Raw genomic sequence first — 18,858 nt, forward strand, 5'->3', positions numbered from 1 at the left:
AGCAACTGACTCTAGTTTCCTTCAAAAGGGAGAAATGAGACATGCTCCTGTGCTGGCAGCCGTCAAATGGAGCAAGCCATATTGCTATTGGGCAGGCTGAAGTACACCTTGCTCCTTTTCCCTTGCAGTATGTGCACCAGATTGAAGAGCTTGGTTTGTTTATTTGACTTACCTGTTAGGAAAATGAAAGCAGTGTCCTGCTCTTGTTAAGTATGTGTAAGAAGGAGTTATTGACTGGAGAGCACTATCTGGTTTTAATTTTATTACCTAGGCCACACTGCAACTTTCAGATAAGTGAATTCCAAAGCACTATACAAACTCCCTGCTATACAAATACTGAATATATGAATGTCTCTGTATACCACTAAAGTACAGCCAGTTCTGGGATGTGCCACAACAACAGTTTAGCAATGCACAGCAATACTACTCCATCATTTAATACAGGAAGTGAAGATAGCAGTTCTCAAACTCTAACCTGTGGATCACTAGTGGTCCATTAAACACTAACAGGTGGTCTACAGCGAGTAACAGATCACACGGTGCTGGTTCTTCTCCTTGATTCCAGCAACTAAATTGCATTGAAAGAAGCTTAAAATATTAAATACCTCACTAATATCACCTGCCTATGTAAGCAATTGCAGTAATTATCAGAGGGATGTACTATAAATGCAAATTGGAGTGGAAGTGGTCCCTGCAATCACGAATGGAAGGAGAGGTAGTTCATGAGACAATCTTTATTAAGATGTTGTCCCACTGAAAAATTATCCACTTATAATTGAAGGGAGAATTTAACTAGGCAGATAGAATTATCCATGTCAGAATTTGGGCTGGATTTACTCTACTACTCTCACAAAGAGTGCTAGGCGTCAAGGCCTCAATTTTCACTCTCATCCATAAGATGGTAGACCAGCATTCCCCAACACTACAGGGATGGGATCAGTAATGCCTCAAAAAAGTGCCATTTACTAAATGCTACTTCCTGCAGTACCTGACTTTTCCCCAGAAGTCTTTGCTATTCAGCTACTGACCCAGCATGATTTTACCTGGATTATGAGATCACATGTTAAAATGATACTGCTGCAAGCATGGCAAAGGCTATAATGGGACTTAACAGAATTTCATGAACTAAGACTATACAACAATAAAAATAAGTAAGAAGAGCACGTGCAGTTACACTAGCTGGGACAACAATTATCTCATTTCATGCTTCATGGCACAAACTGACCACCTCCAGAGGCCAGGAAGAAAAACAACACTTACAATTAGTTGTGCTATAGAAGGGACTTACTCTCCTCTCTGAGGTACGTGGCGTTGGTCCCTGTTTGAGGCACAGTACTGGATTAAATGAACCAACAATTAGTTTCAGGAGGGAAGGAGCTAGAGTACCAGACTAGACAGAATAAATGCCTGCTGCAGTATGGAAATCCCTATATTCAGTTACTGGCCAATCTAGTTCCAAGTTCACTGGCGGGGGGAGGGTGGTTCCGAGGGACAGCACACTCAGCCCTGGGAAATGAGCATTCTAGTTTCTCACAAGTCTCATCTTCTGATAGATATTTGGAATAACATCCAGTCATGCTCCACCAGAAAAAAAATATCAGAAATTAAATGGAAACTATGCCAGAAACCCGGTTCTGCATGAACTATTTTAATGAACCAAATACCAGGTGAGATGAACACCTGACAGGGAGCTACCGATAGCTAGTACAGGGAGGAGAATGGCTGAGGGCAAGTTGAAAAAAAAGGCAAATTAAGTGCAGTAAAAGTACTCCCTCCCCCTAAAAGAGCCAACCAAACCACTCCAGTAATTAACAAATCTTAATTTCAGGTGCTAAAATAATCTTTTCCATTTAATTTCTTAACACAATTGGGTCGCAAAATGTCAATACAGTGAACAAGCCACCACAAAGACAGCTGGCAGCAAATCCTACTGGACTTCACTCTAAACTTCTCCTCACGCAGCTTCCGAGACAGACAATAAGAATGGAAACTAATGGAGAAAAAGGTGACCTTAGACAGAGAATTCTTTGCTACCCAGCCTTTCCTCAGATATTGGACCTCCCTCTCCAGACCCCCAGTTTATTTCCATGCTCATTGTGCTGCACAGATCACTTTCTCAGTGCTTCTGTGAATGCTTTAATCCCATGACTGTGAAGGTAGCAGCAGTCAGTTTTTCATAGACTAGGAACATGAGTGCGGCAGTGAGGACGGTCTGCAGGAGCTTTGCTTCAAGGCCTTTGTAGAGTCCCACCAATCCAAAACGCCTAAGAAGAAACAGGTTTGACAAATGTGAAGTTTTCTCTAAGCAAATTACAGCACTAATGAGAAATGCTGCCTGCACTGACAGTTCTGCATGCTGAAGCTCTTCCTCTATCCCTAGAAGAGTGACAAAACATGGGAAACCGAACAAGTTTCTCACACGCTTTACCCCACCAGAATACTTCATATTTTGTTGAGGAGAGTAAGTCAGTTTCCGTGGCATAGTCAACTTTTGGCCTCTATGCAGAGATTGTCAGCAAAGAAGCCAGTTACGATGTAAACACTTGCCTGTCAGACTTATTGGCCAACTAACTAACAGCCTTAGAGCAGCACTGACCTATTATTAATTAGAGTTAGAAGTTAAATTACAGACACAGAATTAGGATTCCTTATCCTATTCCCAGTCTCCTCAGCTACTTAGATTTTAAACATATGGGCTCAATAGAGAAGGGTAAGCATTCTATGCAGGAAACTTAACTCTTTTCCAGAGGAGAGGCTAAATTGCTATCTATATAATCACCTCACTCTGAACAACATGCAGATATTTAATTTGAAAGTGTTACTTGCTCTCCCATCCCTGTTTTGCAATAGTCGACAAGTGGAACTGGGTTACTAGTTCAAGTGGGTGAAAATAAATAATGGTCAGGCCCAGCAATATTAACTGCCAATATGTTAAAAGCCCATTCTTTTGTGGGAGTATATGCGTCATTAAGACAGGAACTAGAAAGCTCACCTTACTCTCTGTCGAAGAAGATAGAGAACATTCTTAAGACTGCCTAGTGTCCGGTTTTCAGGGTTCAATCTGTGACGTCCAAACTGAAAGGGAAAGGAAAGAAACAGTGTTAACAATTTATTGGGATTATTTCCTCCTAACCATAAACCTCACTGACAGACCAAGAACCCTAATGAACAGGTAAAATGCGGAGAGGCTACTAAATTCTAAGATAACTTCTAGGATTGATTATCCTACATCTATTTTCATGTCTTCCAGCTTGTGCTGTCAAAAGGTTGCAATCAGTGCAGAAGAGTGTGGCCAAAGCTTTTACTGACCTAGTTTATTTGATATCATACCTCTAGCATTAAAACATTGTTTGCTACAGGTGAAATCTTATTGATTTTAAACTCCAGTTCCACTCCAGTCATAAACACAGAAATATACAATGCTATTATGTTTCACTGACTCCCTGTAAAACAATTCTCATTTTCAAGATTATTTTTCTAATCACCAGTCCTGCAAAAATCAATCTGGGATCCGAAATTCAAGCCGAGTTCTTTCTGGCTTGTGCATCACTGAGTTAAAGATTCACTTTATGCAAAGCCATTAACTTCAGTGCAATTACACAGGTGTAAGCAAGGGCAGAATTTAGTGCTAGAACTGGAACCTCATTTACAACTGTACTGATGATTAAGGCTAAGATTTAATCAAGGGTATTATTAGTAAAAGTCATGGACAGGTCACAGCCCATTACCTGTCCATGATTTATACCATAAATACCTCTGATTGAATCTTTCTTTTGGGGGGAGGGGGCGCTGTGGGGGGACGGGAGCCTGGAACACCAGCTGCAGGGGGAGAGCCCCAGGGGACCCCATGACACCAGGTGCCAGGGGGATGGAGCCCGGGGGGGGGGGGGGCGGGGCTTACTGCTGCTCTGGCCACGGCTGGGGGGTAGGGAGGGAGGGAAGAGAGGAGCCCCACTGCTCCGGCCGCCCCGGAATCACAACGTCTACTCCTGCTGCCCCGGGACTGCTGCTCAGGCGGTCCTCAGGGCCAGCTGCATCGGCCGCTGCTCGGGTGGTCTCTGGGGCCAGCTGCCCAGGCCATCGGTTGGTACGGCTGGCTGTGAGGCTGCCCGAGGGGCTGGCTGCAAAAACCACTCCAGCAGTGGCTCGTGTAGCTGTCCCAAGGGCCGCCCGAGTGGCTCCAGGTCCAGCTGCTTGGGCGGTCCTAGAGTCAGCCACACTGGCTGCTGCAGAAGTCACAGAGGTCACAGGAAGTCACGGAATCTGTGACTTCCATTACCTCCGTGACAAACACAGAGTGTTATTGATGATCCATGCTCCATGCAAACATCCAACTAATTCTACCACACTTGGCTCTACAGTGCTAAGTACTTAGTATTAAAGTAAGCAGATATGACTTTGAATAGTTACTAAAAATTTTATCTCTATTGTAATACTACACCAATGTCAACATGTATAGCTACCCAAGCTAAAATAAAGGTATTCATATTACATGCTGCAGGATGTATTGACTGCTTCCAAGGATCAGGACTGAGCGATTCCCTCACCACTCTAATTAGAGTACAGCACTGGGCAATTGGCTAGGTCAGGGGTGGCCGACCTGTGACTCAACTATTGGCCCTGCCCCCACTCCACCCCTCCCCACTCCCTCCCCTAAGCCTGCTAGGCCCTTGCTCCTCCCTCTCTTGAGCCTCTTGCACGACACGAAAGAGCTTATCAGGAGGTGCGGGGAAGGAGGGGGAAGCATTGATCAGCGGGGCTGCTGGTGGGTGGGAGGCGCTGGGGGCGGGGGGAAGGCTGCTGATGTATTACTGTGGCTCTTTGGCAATGTACATTGGTAAATTCTGGCTCCTTCTCAGGCTCAGGTTGGCCACCCTTGAGCTAGGTGCATTATATGTGAGTTCACTTTCCTCTGATGCGTCAAATATTGGCCACCACTGAAAGCAAGTAGTGGTTTGACTAAATAAAGCAAACCTTATGTATATTATTTACTTTTTTAGTTTACCTTCCATCACTTGGTCTTTAGTATTTAGTCTTTAAATTTTATTTTCTGTGTTTATGGAACCTATTTTCTATTTATATTCAGAATCCACATTTTATGCAGCCTTTAAATCCACATTTTATGCAGCCTTTAAATTGTAAGGTGCCTCAAGAGTTTTTGTGGAAGACACTACATAAATGTGCTATATTGTAATTACTATTACCTGCTTATGAGACTTCCCTATCCCTACTGAAGTTCCGGCAGGCTCCTTTGGCAAGGCAACAAAAAAGCCCAAGTCTAGGCCCTTACAAATGGTAAGACCTGCCAATGACCTTCAACACAATCAGCAAGATAAGAGAAGTCTGTCCAGCAAGGACTCTTGAATAGAGAGGTCTTGGGTTGCACAGTAGTGGCCTCCAGAGGCAGAGCTGCCTTCGCTTGGAATTAGATGGACCTATTTTCAGTATAACTAATACTCACCCGCAAAATTGATTGTACTGTCTGCATGGGGTAGGTGATGGTGGTGGCAACTGCCTTAGCTACTGCACCAATGACGAATGCATCCAAAGAGGTAAGCTGTTCAACAGTGTAAGGAAAATATTACTTGCATGAAGAAACAGATCAGATGTTACAGTTTTATACCTATCACCATAACGTCTGAGAGCTTTCCACATAAAATCAATAGCAAAATCCCTAGTGGACTTCATGGAATTTCTGACACTTCTCCTGTTTCAGGGTCAAAACTATAAATAAATCTGCACAGTTAGAGAGAGGATTTACAACAACCTCTTGCATATCTCATTTCTCCTTTCGTATAATTGCTATTACTGAAACCCAGTGGGAGGAGCCACATGACTGGAATGTTTTAAAGACACTGGATACACCCTATTTAGCAAAAAGAGTGGGTAGAAGGGGAGGGGGATGGCACTCTACATGAAAGATACCATTACGAGCTTTAAAGTTATGGACAATTGAGAGGAACAGGATCTGAACTGCTTATGGTTCAATGGTCTGATGAATCACAAGATGAGGTACTGGTGGAGGTCTGTTACAGGCCATTAAAGCAGATAAGGGTATAGGATGAGCAGATCCATAAACATCTATCTGTAATCCTCGAGTATTAGGGTTGGAAGAGACCTCAGGAGGTCATCTAGTCCAACCCCCTGCTCAAAGCAGGACCAACACCAACTAAATCATCCCAGCCAGAGCTTTGTCAAGCCAAGCGTTAATGTCTAGAAACACTGAGTTATCAAGGGTTATTTCCATCATGGAAACATATGTTAGAGGTCTCATGCTGCCATTCGTAAAGCATCCTTGAGTTCTAAAAATTATAGATGGTAACTTTCTAGCACTAAAAAAACAGTGTGTCGAACATATAGAATTACCCCAAGTTGGTTGCACTGTTGGACTTCAGTCTAACCAATAAAAATGAACTGATCATTGAACTAAAAACTGATGGTTGCTCAGATGGAAGTGATCAAACACTAATTTTATTTGTTGTGTGCAAACAGAATGTAGTCCTGACCAGTAATATATATGTACTTGGTGCTCTAAAAATGAACAAATTCCCAGTGCCAAAAAAAAAACAAACATGAGAAAAACTGAGTGGGAGGAAACATTTAAACATAAAAATAAAAGTGATAATGGAGAGTTATTTAAGAATGCTTTTTTAAATGCCTAGGAAACCCACAAATCTCCAATCACATTGTGACAGTCTATACTTTGCTGGAGCGTTCTGTAATCCCCATATATCTCGTTTATATATAATTGTGATCTTGCATGTAAAGCATGCCATGTATGGTATCAGGGGAAAGGTTATGATCTGCTGGAAGCCATTGTTCTATCTAAATATGTATATCATCAATGCATACGAAATTATAAGAATTGTGTTATATGGTTTTCACTAAAATATGCTGTGGGTTTGGGAAGCACCTAGATACTAGCTCAAAGGAGACAATGATAAGAAAAGAGGTAACCAACAGATGCTGAACAGATATCACCAGCCATTTTCCAGCAGAGGAGTTACAATTCAATGACAGGAGACACATCGGGGTATTGCTTCACCTTGTGACTCAGCAATGCTCACCAGACATGCCTGGACTTGTATTCTCCAAGTACATGGACTAAGGGTATAAAACAGAACACATTGGCCACATGCTTTGCCTTTCTCCTGCCCCCATCTATGCTGCAAGCAACAAAGAGACTCAGAAGACTGGACACTCCAACAGAGGAGACTGGCCCAGGTTTAAAGGACAAACCTGTATACTAAGGACTGCAGTATCCAGGGGTCAGAAAAACTACAATCTAGATGTTGCCCAGTCTAATAGGGTTGAGAGTTTAGACTACGTGCTTATATTTTCTTTTCTTTGGGTAACTAACTCTGACTTTTTGCCTATCACTTAAAATCTATCTTTTGTAGTCAATAAATTGGTTTAACTGTTTATCTTTACCTGTGAGTTTGCCTGAAGCGTGTGGTAAATCTGCTCAGGTTTGCAAAGGCTAGTGTATATCCACTTTCCATTGATGAAGTGGGGAACCAATTAATAAATTTGCACTGCTCATCGTAAACAGTGCAAGACGGTATATTCCTGAGGTACAAAGCTGGGAGCTGGGGGGCTCTGGCTGGTGCCTTTCTTTGTGTGATTCATGAGTGGCTCTGGGAGCACTCATGCAATCTAGCTGGGTGTGGGGCTGCATATGCGGTTGTGCTGAGTGATAATGGTGCCTGGAGGCAACAGCAAAGCATTGTGAGAGACAGATCAGGCTGGAGAGTTAAGGGGGCACAGCGGTCCCACAGTCCCAGGCTGCACCCTGGGGATCCCATCACACACATAAGAAGGCTTCTTGTGTGAAAAGAAATCCTAGTAAAAAGAGTAAATGAAAGTATCAAAATAAAAAAGAATATCTATAACAAATGGAAAAATGGGGAAGTGGATAGCAATGAGTATAAATCAGCAGTTAGGAAATGCAGATAGTTGACAAGGGAAAATAAAGGTAAAAAAAAAAAATTATGGTCAGTAGGATTAAGGACAATAAGGAATTCTTTAAATTTTTCAGGAACAAATAAAATCCTAACAATGGTATAGATCCAATAGTGCAGGGGTTCTCAAACTGGGGGTCGGGACCCCTCGGGGGTCACGAGGTTATTACATGGGGGGTTGTGAGCTGTCATACTCTACCCCAAGCCCCGCTTTGCTCCCGCATTTATAATGGTGTTATATACATTAAAAAGTGTTTTTAATTTATAAGGAGGGGTCGCATGAAGGGTTAATGTTTAGCTAGTCCACCTGGAAGCAGGCGGGGCACCCCCTGACTGTTTCGTAGAAGCAATGCACACATTGCTCTATCCAAGGACAAGGGCTAGATATGAACCATGAGAACTTGATTGTTTGGACAGCAATTGTGGGAGGCTTTCTTAGCCTGGGCTCAAGGCCTGAGAACCAGGATTGTAGTAGATAGGGGATGGTAACTAAGTATATGAATTAACGTCACACATTCCTTTGTGTAGCAGTGTGTAATGCTTAGGGGGAGAAATATAATAAAAGGAGAAGGTGGAAGGCGGGGGGACAGAGAACGCCCATCTCAGCTGACCAGCCTGCTTTCTTGCATAAAGCTGTGTTCTGTCTCATCATTGAACTGCCACAGTCGCACTCAGAGGCTTGCTGTGTGAAAGAGGTCAGCAGTACAAAAGATTGAGAACCACTGCAATAATAGATAAGGATGGTAAAATTGTCAATAGCAATGCAGAAAAGGCAGAAGTAATCAATAAATATTTCTGTTCTGTATTTGGAATGAAGCAGGCTGATGTATTCATATCTTACAGAGATAAGGAAATACTTTCTATTCCATCAATATCTATGGAAAATTTTAAAGCACAACTATTAAAGTTAAGCATTTTAAAACTGGAAGGACCAGATAATTTGTATCTAAGGGTATTAAAAGAATTGGACCAAAGACCACTGATGTTGGATCTGAACCACTGATGTTGATTTTTAACAAATCTTGGAATACTGGGGAAGCTCCAGAGAACTGGGAAAAAGGAAATGTTCTGCCAATATTTAAAAAAAGAGTAAATGTGATGACCCAGGTATAGGCTGGATAGTCTGACATCACTCCCAGGCAAAAGGTGGGAAGGTTGATATGGGATACGATCTGTAGATAATTTAAAAAAGGAAGCACAGTGAATGCCAATCAACAGGGTTTTATGGAAAATAGGTCTTGTCAAACAAACTTGGTACTGTTTTTTGATGAGCTTACAAGTTTGGTTGATAAAAGATAATTGTATTGACATAATATACTTGGACTTCCATAAGGCACTGATTTAGTCCTGGATGACATTCTGATAAAAAATTAGCTCTATACAAAAATCAATGTAGCCTATATTAAATGAATTAAATAGGTCATAAAAAGTAATTGCAAATGGGGAATCATCCTCCTCGGGGGATTTCTAGTGGGGCCTTGGGGGAATCTGTTCTTGGTTCAATGCTATTCAGTATCTCTGTCAATGATCTGGAAGGAAATATAAAATCAATGCTGGTAAAATTTGCAGATGACACAAAATCGGTGTAGTAGTAAATAATGATGGAAATAGGTGAGTCATGCAGTTGAGTCTGGATTGCTTAGTAAGATAGGCTCATGTGAACAACATGCATTTGGCTATATTAAAATGCAAGGTTGCAGTGTTGTAGCCATGTTGGTCCCAAAATATGAAATAGACAAGGTTGGTGAGATATTATCTTTTATTGGACCAACCTCTCTGTTGGTGAAACAGATAAGTTTTTGGGCTTCACATTTGATGTACCAGCAACAACTACGTTGGTGAAACCATATAATCACTATGCTGTTGAATGAACTCACATAAAAAAATGATAACAGCCAAAAAAAACCTATCACCTACGGGCGAACATTTTTCACAGAGTGATCACTCTGTATCTAACCTATCAGTCCTTGTCCTCAAAGGAAACCTGCACAACACCTTCAAAAGACAAGCACAGGAATTTAAATTCATAACTCTGCTAGACAGTAAAACGCATGGTTTCAGCAGAGTCTAATTTTATGGTTCATTACAACAATTTGTAGTCTACAACCATTTGTAATCTACTAACTCTCCTCTGTTCTGTGACTGCAGAGGTGTTAATTGCCCACTTCATTTTAAGTGGTTTCTTGCAACATGTGTTAACCTCTTACACTTCATCTGTCCCATCTTGTATTTATCTATGACACGGTTATCTTTTCCAGACCTGAAGAAGATCTCTGGAAAGCTTAAACATTTGTCTCTTTCACCAACAGAACTTAATCCAATAAAAAATATTATCCCACCCACCTTGTCGGTCCTAAAATGCAAGGACAGATATCTAAGAATGACAAATGTAGGTTGCACTTACAAGATGCGAGACAGTATCCTAGAATGTAGTGACAGTGAAAAGGGCTTAGATGTAATTGTAGATAACCAAATGAACATGAGCTCCCAGGGCAATGTTGTCACTAAGAGGGCAAATACGATCCTGGGATGCATAAGTAGGGGAATAGCAAGTAGGAGTAGAAAGGTGGCATCATATACAGCATTGGTGAGACCATTCCTGGAATACTCTGTCCACTTCTGGTGTCCACACTTCAAAAAGGATGTTAAAAAATTGAAAAGGGTTCAGAAAAAAGCTACAAGAATGATTTGAAGTCTAGAATATATGCCTCATAGAAAGATTTAAGAAGCTCGATATATTTAATTTATCCAAGAGAAGGGTATGACAGATATGGCAATTTCCAGTGATATCCTGGACAAACCATACTGAAAAAAGCTAAACCTTATTAAATTAAGTTTAAATATCTTATGAGTTCATTCTATTAAAAATACAAATGTTTATGTAATGTTGTGGAATTTGTATTAACATCTCTAAAGGGAGAGACATGACTAATGTAAACGTTAGAAATTGTTATGAGCTTCAAAAGTCTCTTTTACACAAGTGTCAGATAAGTGAACTTTTAAAATTAAGTGGGTTTCCCAGGACATTTCTGGGAAAGGTGAACACATAAGAACATAAGAATGACCATGGTAAGTCAGACTAATGATCCATCTACCCCAGTATCCTCTCTTAGTGGACAGTGCCAGATGCTTCTGGCAAGTTGGAGGTTTAGGGACACCTGGAGCATGGGGTATATTTATATTTATATATATTATATTTTTGGTGTTCAAAACATCCCATGGCAAGCAATTCCACAGACTGACTGTGCTTTGTGTGAAAAAGTACAGTACTTCCTTTCGTTTGTTTTAAACCTGCTGCCTATTAATTTAATTGGGTGACCCCCTATGTTCTTGTGTCATGTGAAGAGGTGGATAACACTTCCCTACTTATTTTCTCTACACCCTTCATGATTTTATAGACCTCTATCATGTCCTCTCCTAGTCCTCTCTTTTCCAAGCTGAAAAGTCACACTCTTTAATCTCTCCTCATATGGAAGCTGTTCCATACCCTTAATCATTTTTGTTGCCTGTTTCTATACTTTTTCCAATTCTAATATACCTTTTTGAGATGGGATGAAAACTACACACAGTATTCGAAGTGTGGGTGTACCATGGATTTATACAGTGGCATTATGATATTTTCTGTTTTATTATCTATCCCTTTCCTAACAGTTCCTAACATTGTTAGCTTTTTTTGACCACTGCTGCGTACTGAGCGGATGTTTCCAAAGAACTATCCACAATGACACTGAGATCTCTTTCAGGAGTGAGAACAGCTAATATAGACCCCATCATTTTGTAGGTACAGTTGGGAGTATGTTTTCCAATGTGCATTACTTTGCACTTAACACTGAATTTCATCTGCCATTTTGTCATTTAGTCAAGTGAGATCCCGTTGTAAGTCATCACAGTCAGTTTTGGACTTAAGTACCTTGAGTAATTTCATAAATTTTGTTTGTTTTAAAGTGGCAAATTTTGCCACTTCACTGTTTACCCCTTTTTCCAGATCATTTATGGATGTTTAACAGCAAAGGTCTCAGTACAGATCCTTTGGGGACTGTAGTCCGTTGGGGGGAATGGCCCCTCACCATTCGGGTCTGTGGGTGGCCAATCCACCTCACTATGTCTCTGGGAGGTCGCCTGGAGTGGGGATCAGCGGGGCAATGGGAGACCTCAGTGCAGGTCCGTGATCAGGGCCAAATGACAAACACAATTACAGAGCCCAGTTCCTGGTCAGGGCGGGGCAACAAAGAGTCTGAGAGCTTAGGCCTGCACTCAGGCTGAGCCACAAAACAATCAGGCCTCCTAACTCTAGCGGAGTGCAAACAAGCGCAGGCTTCTTGCCTAAGAGAGGGGGAGACTGCCACCCACGGATTGGGGTGGCAGGGGGGACACAGGCCCACCCACTCCACTGCGTTCTGGCCCAGGGCCCTAGCAGTGGCAGACCGCAATACGCTGACTCACTCACTGGCAGTGTTGCAGCCAGACAGGAGTCGGCTACCCCTGGGCCACTTCCTAACTCCCCCTCAGGGCGCACCTGGCTCTGTAGAGGGTTGTCCAGGAAGAGGGCCTCTGTCAGGGCTTGGAGCTCCTCTCTGTACAGGTCTAAAAATGGTCCTGGCTAGTCCTCAGCTTCCTCGGGGTCTGTGGCAGCCTCCAGCTCGGGAGCTCACAGGAGGCATCTGGCTCCTCCAGCAGCTGGGCCGCAACTGAGTTCTCCGGCCTGCCTTTTGTACTTCCAGTCCTGCCCTCTGAACTTCCAGCGGGAGGGTTGAGCATAGCATGGCTCCGCCCACCAGGATGCAAAGTGAGGGCCCCCTCCCCCTCCGGGCCTGAGGGCAGCCAATCCCCCTCACTACAGGGACCCTGGTAGTTACTCCTCTCTGCTGTAAAAACTGATCATTTCTTCCTACCCCTTGTTTCCTGTCTTTTAACCAGTACTGAACCATGAGAGGACCTTCCCTCTTGGCCCATGACTGCTTACTTTGCTTAAGAGCCTTTGGTGTGGGACCCTGTCAAAGACTTTCTGAAAGTCCAAGTACACTATATCAACTGGCTCACCTTTGTCCACATGCTTGCTGACTCCCTCAAAGAATTCTCACAGATTGGTGAGACATGATTTTTCCCTTTACAAAAGCCATGTTGACTATTCCGCAACATATCATGTTCATATATGTGTCTTGACAATTCTGTTTTTTACTGTAGTTTCAACCAATTTGCTAGATACTGAAGTTAGTCTTACTGGCCTGTAATTGCCAGAATAATCTCGAGCCTTTTTTAAAAAATAGGCATTACATTACCTACCCTCCAGTGATCTGGTACACAGGCTGATTTAAGCAATAGGTTACATACCAGAGTTCGTAGTTCTGCAATTTCACATTTGAGTTCTTTCAGAACTTTTAGATGAATATCATCTGGTCTTGGTGGCTTATTACTATTCATTAATTTGTTCCGAAACCACCTCTACTGACACCTCAATATGGGACAGTTTCCTCAAATCTGTCACCTAAAAAGAATGGCTCAGGTGTGTGGATCTCCCCCACATCCTCTGCAGTGAAGACCTATGCAAAGATTTATTTAGTTTCTCCACAATGGCCTTCTCTTCCTTGAGTGCTCCTTTAGCACGTCATCTGAAAGTCCCCAACTATGGGACGGTTTCCCTCCGCTCTAGCCTGAAGCTCTCCTTATCTGAGACTTTCATCCTCCATCATCCAGCACAGAGGCTGTCAAACTGGGGTGAGACCACTCTACTGTGTCCCTGAAAGTCTCCTCTATGTACCTCTCTGTCTCCCTTAGCTCCTCCAGTTCAGTCACTTCGGCCTTAAGAGTCTGATATATATATATAGTGTGTGTGTGCGTGTGTATATGTATATATACACACAAACAATTTGTTTGCCTATATACACACACAAGGGTTAAGCAAGAACTCATCCTTTTGAAGTTTCACCACGAGGAAGGACCATTATCTGCTGATTATCTGTTACTTGAGGACAATATCGGAGGTCCAAACTGTATAAAGGAATGATTCACAGATTCATGGGGATTGTTGTTCTGAACTAATAGCTGTTATGAACACGTCACCACAGAAAACCCCTTGGTGAGATATGAAGGCCTGATCACTTGCCAGACCTCTTGTTGGAATTGAGGTTCCCTCTGGTAAGCTTATTAGCATATGTATATTCTTCTATTGTTTTTAATTTGTTTTCTCTATAATGCTTTCACCTTAAGAATAAAGGTGCTTGCTTAAGCTGTGTGGTACACTATGACTTTGGGCAATTCTGCTGCTTATAGCCTCTGGCGAGAAAGCAAAGCAGGCCTGCTTAGGCAGTCTGACTTGCTGGGAAACTCAAACTATAGGCAGGGAACCGTGCGGCCTGGAAAATCCCTGGTCAGGAGGGAGAGAGACATGGGTCTCCACCCAAAAGAGGTGATGGCTGGGGAACCGGGATCCTAATAGAGGGTGCCCTTCATGGCCCACAGAGGGGGAATACAGGTGCAGTTGCCCTGAACTGTGACACAAAGTAAGACGTGACTTGATTACGGTCTACAAGTACCCACATAGGGAAAAGATTTCTGATAACAGACAGAATTTAAATCTAGCAGAAGAAGGCATACTAAGATCAATAGTTGGAAGCTAAAGCAAGACAAATTCAGACTAGAAATAAGAATTAATTTTTTTTTTTTTTAAACTGAGGGGAATGAATCACTGGAACAACTTCCTTAGGGATGCAGTTGATTCTCCATCATTTGAAATCAGGAATGAAGCTCTCTCTAAAAGATAAACTATAATTCAAACAGAAGTTATGGGCTTCATCAAGAAGCTAGCAGTTGAGGTTGTATGGTCTGTGCTATGCAGGAGGTCACACTAGATCAGGGTTTCTCAAACTTCATTGCACCCTGACCCCCTTCTGACAACAAAAATTACTACACGACCCCGGGAAGGGGGACTGAAGCCCAAGCCCCATCACCCCAGGCTGGGGAGCCAAAGTGAAAGCCCAAGCCCTGCCATCCTGGGGGGCGCCGAAGCTTGAGGGCTTCAGCCCTTGGGGATGGGGCTCAGATTTTGGCTTTAGACCCGAGCCCCAGCAAATCTAACGCCAGCACTGGCAACCCCATTAAAACAGGGTCACGACCCACTCTGGGGTCCCTACCCACAGTTGGAGAATCGCTGCACTAGATAATCATAACAGTTTCTTCTGATCTCAAAAATCTATTACTCTCACCTGCAGTCGTGTCTTCAAAAGCTTTCGTTTAAACCCTTCATAGAACATGAACTGTATGGCAGGATTGAAGACCAGCAGCAAGGAGGGGAAAGTACCATTCCACAAAGCCAAGATTCCTTCATCCCGTATTATCTGATGAAAGGCATCTGATGTGGAAAGTGGAGAGAAGCAACAGGAATTCTTAACATATAGAATGACATTTTGATTGCAAAGGGTATGATTAATTCTACATTTTTAATATCATCGTCCATTGAGTATGGGTCATCTCAGCAGCCTGGTCCCACTGCTCCCTGTGATACACTTCTACTTTTGCCTTTTAAACTAATGAACAAATTCAGGAACAATGATGGACAGAGTGGGGGGCAGAGGTGTTTCTTGGTCAAACTGGCACTAGTCATACAGCTTATATTTACCTCCTTGTGTAGATGTTCCCCTTTTACAGAGGCCCAATGTCACCATGAGATTCTTCTATCTAAAATGGCTCTCTTCAGAGCTTTATTTGGTTATGTTTCATTTTAACAACAGGCAGCATAGCTGATCATAAAGTTAACCTCCCTCTGCCTCTGTTCCATTTAACTGGAAGCTACCTTAGAATGTCATCTCCCAGTCACCACCTGCTAACACTAAAATCAAGAGGCTAAATTGGAACTTGAACGTCTTTGGTTTTCATTTTAAACATGAGACATTTTTCACTTACAAAAACAAGGTACACAGCATCCAAATTAATTCCCTATGTTTCAAACGGTTCAAGTTTGAAATTTCTGTAATAAAGAATTGTGTTTAGAGAAGCTGGCTACCACAAAGTTTAAATATTTGACTTCTTCCCCCACTCAAAAGCATGGATCAGGGCAATAAAATAAATATACAAGATCTTCATGGAGAGGCTATTGCTAGTCAGTCAGCAGCACTGGGTCACGGTCATAAGGTCACTCTCTGGAGTTCTCAGGCAGCAAGAAAAAAAAAACAAAGGAATCATGGGATGTATATTCTACCTCCACCAACAAAATATTTACTATACAGGAGCTATACAGGAATAGAGCACTGAGGCATATTAAAAAAAATGGAGACAGTTTGGAGGACTGGATAGTTCAGGAGATTAAAGATGGTAAATAAAGTCTTATATTTCTAGACTGACAGTTCAAACTTTAGTCCAGTTCAGTGATGACTGGAAGCCACAGTTACCTCATTGGCTATTCAATAACCTACATGAAATCAGTTTGTGGGCCTAGCAGAATAAGTGTCCATACCCCTAACAGCTACAACCAGAACTGGCAAAAGTTGGCTCCCTTGTCAGTTTCTACAAAAAAGTTCAAGAACTGAATGGGTCAGGAAGACTGCACAACCCTCCTCCCTTAAGTGGACCCCTTTTCAGGATCAAAGATGGGCACTGTGCACACATACAGGAAGGGTGGGAGACCTGTGCTACCGTGGATAAGGGACTTTGGTCTTCAGAGCCATCAATCCAATATCTTTCACAAACATGAAATTCACTGAGAAAAATGACTGCAGCAGGTGCTTACCTACAATGCCTTTGTAGTTGGTTGGTACAATATCTTCATTTCTAAACTTTGCTCCCTGCAGTTTCAGTCGTGTGTTCACTACCCAGAGTGGAGTGGTCAAGAGTACGTTCACGACACCTAATACAAAAGCACCCCACAAGGAGAAGAAAATAAATCTTAACAAAAGTAAAACACAAAAAATGGGTGTTTTTCTACACTTTTTCCTTCTTTAATTTCAATGTACAAAATAACTCAGTAGTAATTCACATAGTATAGAAAACTACATAGCAGGAATTTAAAAAAAGCCCAACACACAGCAAAGATAACTACACAACTTCTAACTAAAATTATTTCTGTAGTTTCTCCAATGAGGCCACAGAAGCCAAAACAACGGGTTTTTCAACAACTAATTAAAGGTTTCTTTGTCTTAGAATTTGCTTGACCAGTCTTCAGTGGGGTTACTTCAGGGATTAATTTGGCCCAACATGTTAAAAAGTATATCTATTAGTTACCATCCAGCTAGACTCAGTTATAAGAGAAGCCATGTTGTTTACAGCTTTGGGAATTTTTAGAAACCAGACAAGTTTTGTTAAAACTCTTCCAGTCTAGTTTTGTTGCCTGCAAAGGAAGGCGGGATGGGTGGGAAACAGACCTCTCCCCCATTAGATATCTGCTGGAAGTTCTACTCCACATGATTCAATGATGGTGGTAAAAGCTACTGATTCAACACCTAGTTAAAGAAGATTTAGTCATTCAAAATATTGCAAAGTTGCAAAAATCTTTAACAAAGAAGCCTAATATCAGTAGGAAATCTACTCCCACTTTGATCTGTCCTGGAAGATAATGGCATTTAGGTACCATGGTAAGGGGTACATTACATAGAGAAAATGGCTCAATATCAGATACTTTTTTTGTCTGAGCATTCAACAGAAATCATTTTATAAGTGTGTGTAGATATACACCCACACCCCCAGAGAATGTGGGGTGGTAGAAGATCTAGAGTAAATATGCATGACAAATAAAGAGAGCCATAATATGAAGCAGTTCTCTATAAGATACAAAATACAAAACACCCAGCCAGCATGACCTCCAAAGGGCTTCATAAAGCAAGGAGGTCATTATGTAATTCGGTTAAAAATCGGCGTTTCACAGCATCTCATGTTATGACATACTATGTCATCATGCCTTATAGGTTCCATTACCTGCAACAAACCCCAGGACCAAATCTTTTCCTGTGGTAGAATGTTGGCCTTTGACCCAGAGAGCTCTGAGACTGTTAAACGTATAAAAATAGACAAAATTGGAGCAGCAGAGGCTGGAGATAACAGGGAACCACCCTCGATACGGTGCCAGGCTGAGGAGAAAAAACAGCAGGCAAAGTAAGGGTCAGAAAACTACCATTATAAATTGAAAGCATCTGGGATCTGACCCAAAGCCCTCTGAAGTCAATGTGAATTTTTCCATTGGTTTCAACAGACTTCAGATCAGGCCTCCAAAGAGAAAAAAAGCACTGGAAGCCATTGGTTAAACAGATACACAGAGAACAGAGTTGTGGACCCAAGAAGGAGTTATATACTGTCTTTCATCCACAAGGATCCCAAAGTGTTTTGCAGATCCATCAATATAGGAGTTTTTTATATGCTACTGAAATACTATACCTTTGGGATAGAAAACAACATCTACTCTTTGCCAGGGACAGCGAACACAATTTTTAAAAATTGCATTTATTTATTTTTCCTTTGTTTGTTTGTGTGTGTGTGTGTGTGTGTGTAGGGGAAGATTCACACAGCTGGCACTATATATATTACCATTATATTGAGACAATTTCCAACCAGTAACAATAACACTGACTCAATATAATTCGTAACTCTATTACTGGTTAAAATAAAGCACTCAATTCTTTCCTTATACTGATAACACTCATGAGTAACTCCACTGAAATAAGTGGAGTTACAAACGCTGGTATAAGTTAAAAGAGAAACAGACTCAGAAAATCTATAGTCAGTGTATCTTCAAATTGTACGTATCAACATTCCCCCATTTCATTGGGAAAGTACGAAGAGTTAAGTTTCTAAAGTTACAGGCTTCCATGATTAACTGTCAGTAGTACAGTTACTGGTGGGAAGAAAGAGAAGATGGAGAAGGAAAAACCAACTCTTGCATGTTTCTGGTCCCTTCTATCTCAGGAAAAATATA

At 41.9% G+C, this 18,858-nt stretch overlaps 1 protein-coding gene across 2 annotated transcripts in view; it reads right to left on the minus strand.

The window, feature by feature from the left end:
• Positions 1-247: 247 nt before the first annotated feature.
• The window catches only part of SLC25A17 (solute carrier family 25 member 17), a 53,826-nt gene continuing 35,215 nt past the window's right edge, over positions 248-18,858 (minus strand). Inside the window, exons 4-9 of one of the 2 annotated variants that reach the window (XM_048834889.2) lie at positions 17,865-17,935; positions 16,684-16,800; positions 15,164-15,309; positions 5,462-5,557; positions 2,993-3,075; positions 248-2,264 (exon numbers count right to left, since the gene is read on the minus strand). In XM_048834889.2, the coding sequence (XP_048690846.1) occupies positions 2,117-2,264; positions 2,993-3,075; positions 5,462-5,557; positions 15,164-15,309; positions 16,684-16,800; positions 17,865-17,935 (661 nt within the window). In that variant the 3' untranslated portion in view covers positions 248-2,116. Of the gene's footprint in view, positions 2,265-2,992; positions 3,076-5,461; positions 5,558-15,163; positions 15,310-16,683; positions 16,801-17,864; positions 18,017-18,858 lie in introns of both variants that reach the window. The other variant, XM_048834888.2, reaches the window with a different exon arrangement.

This window comes from Caretta caretta, chromosome 1, assembly GCF_965140235.1.
Source record: "Caretta caretta isolate rCarCar2 chromosome 1, rCarCar1.hap1, whole genome shotgun sequence".
NCBI classification, from domain to species: domain Eukaryota; kingdom Metazoa; phylum Chordata; order Testudines; family Cheloniidae; genus Caretta; species Caretta caretta.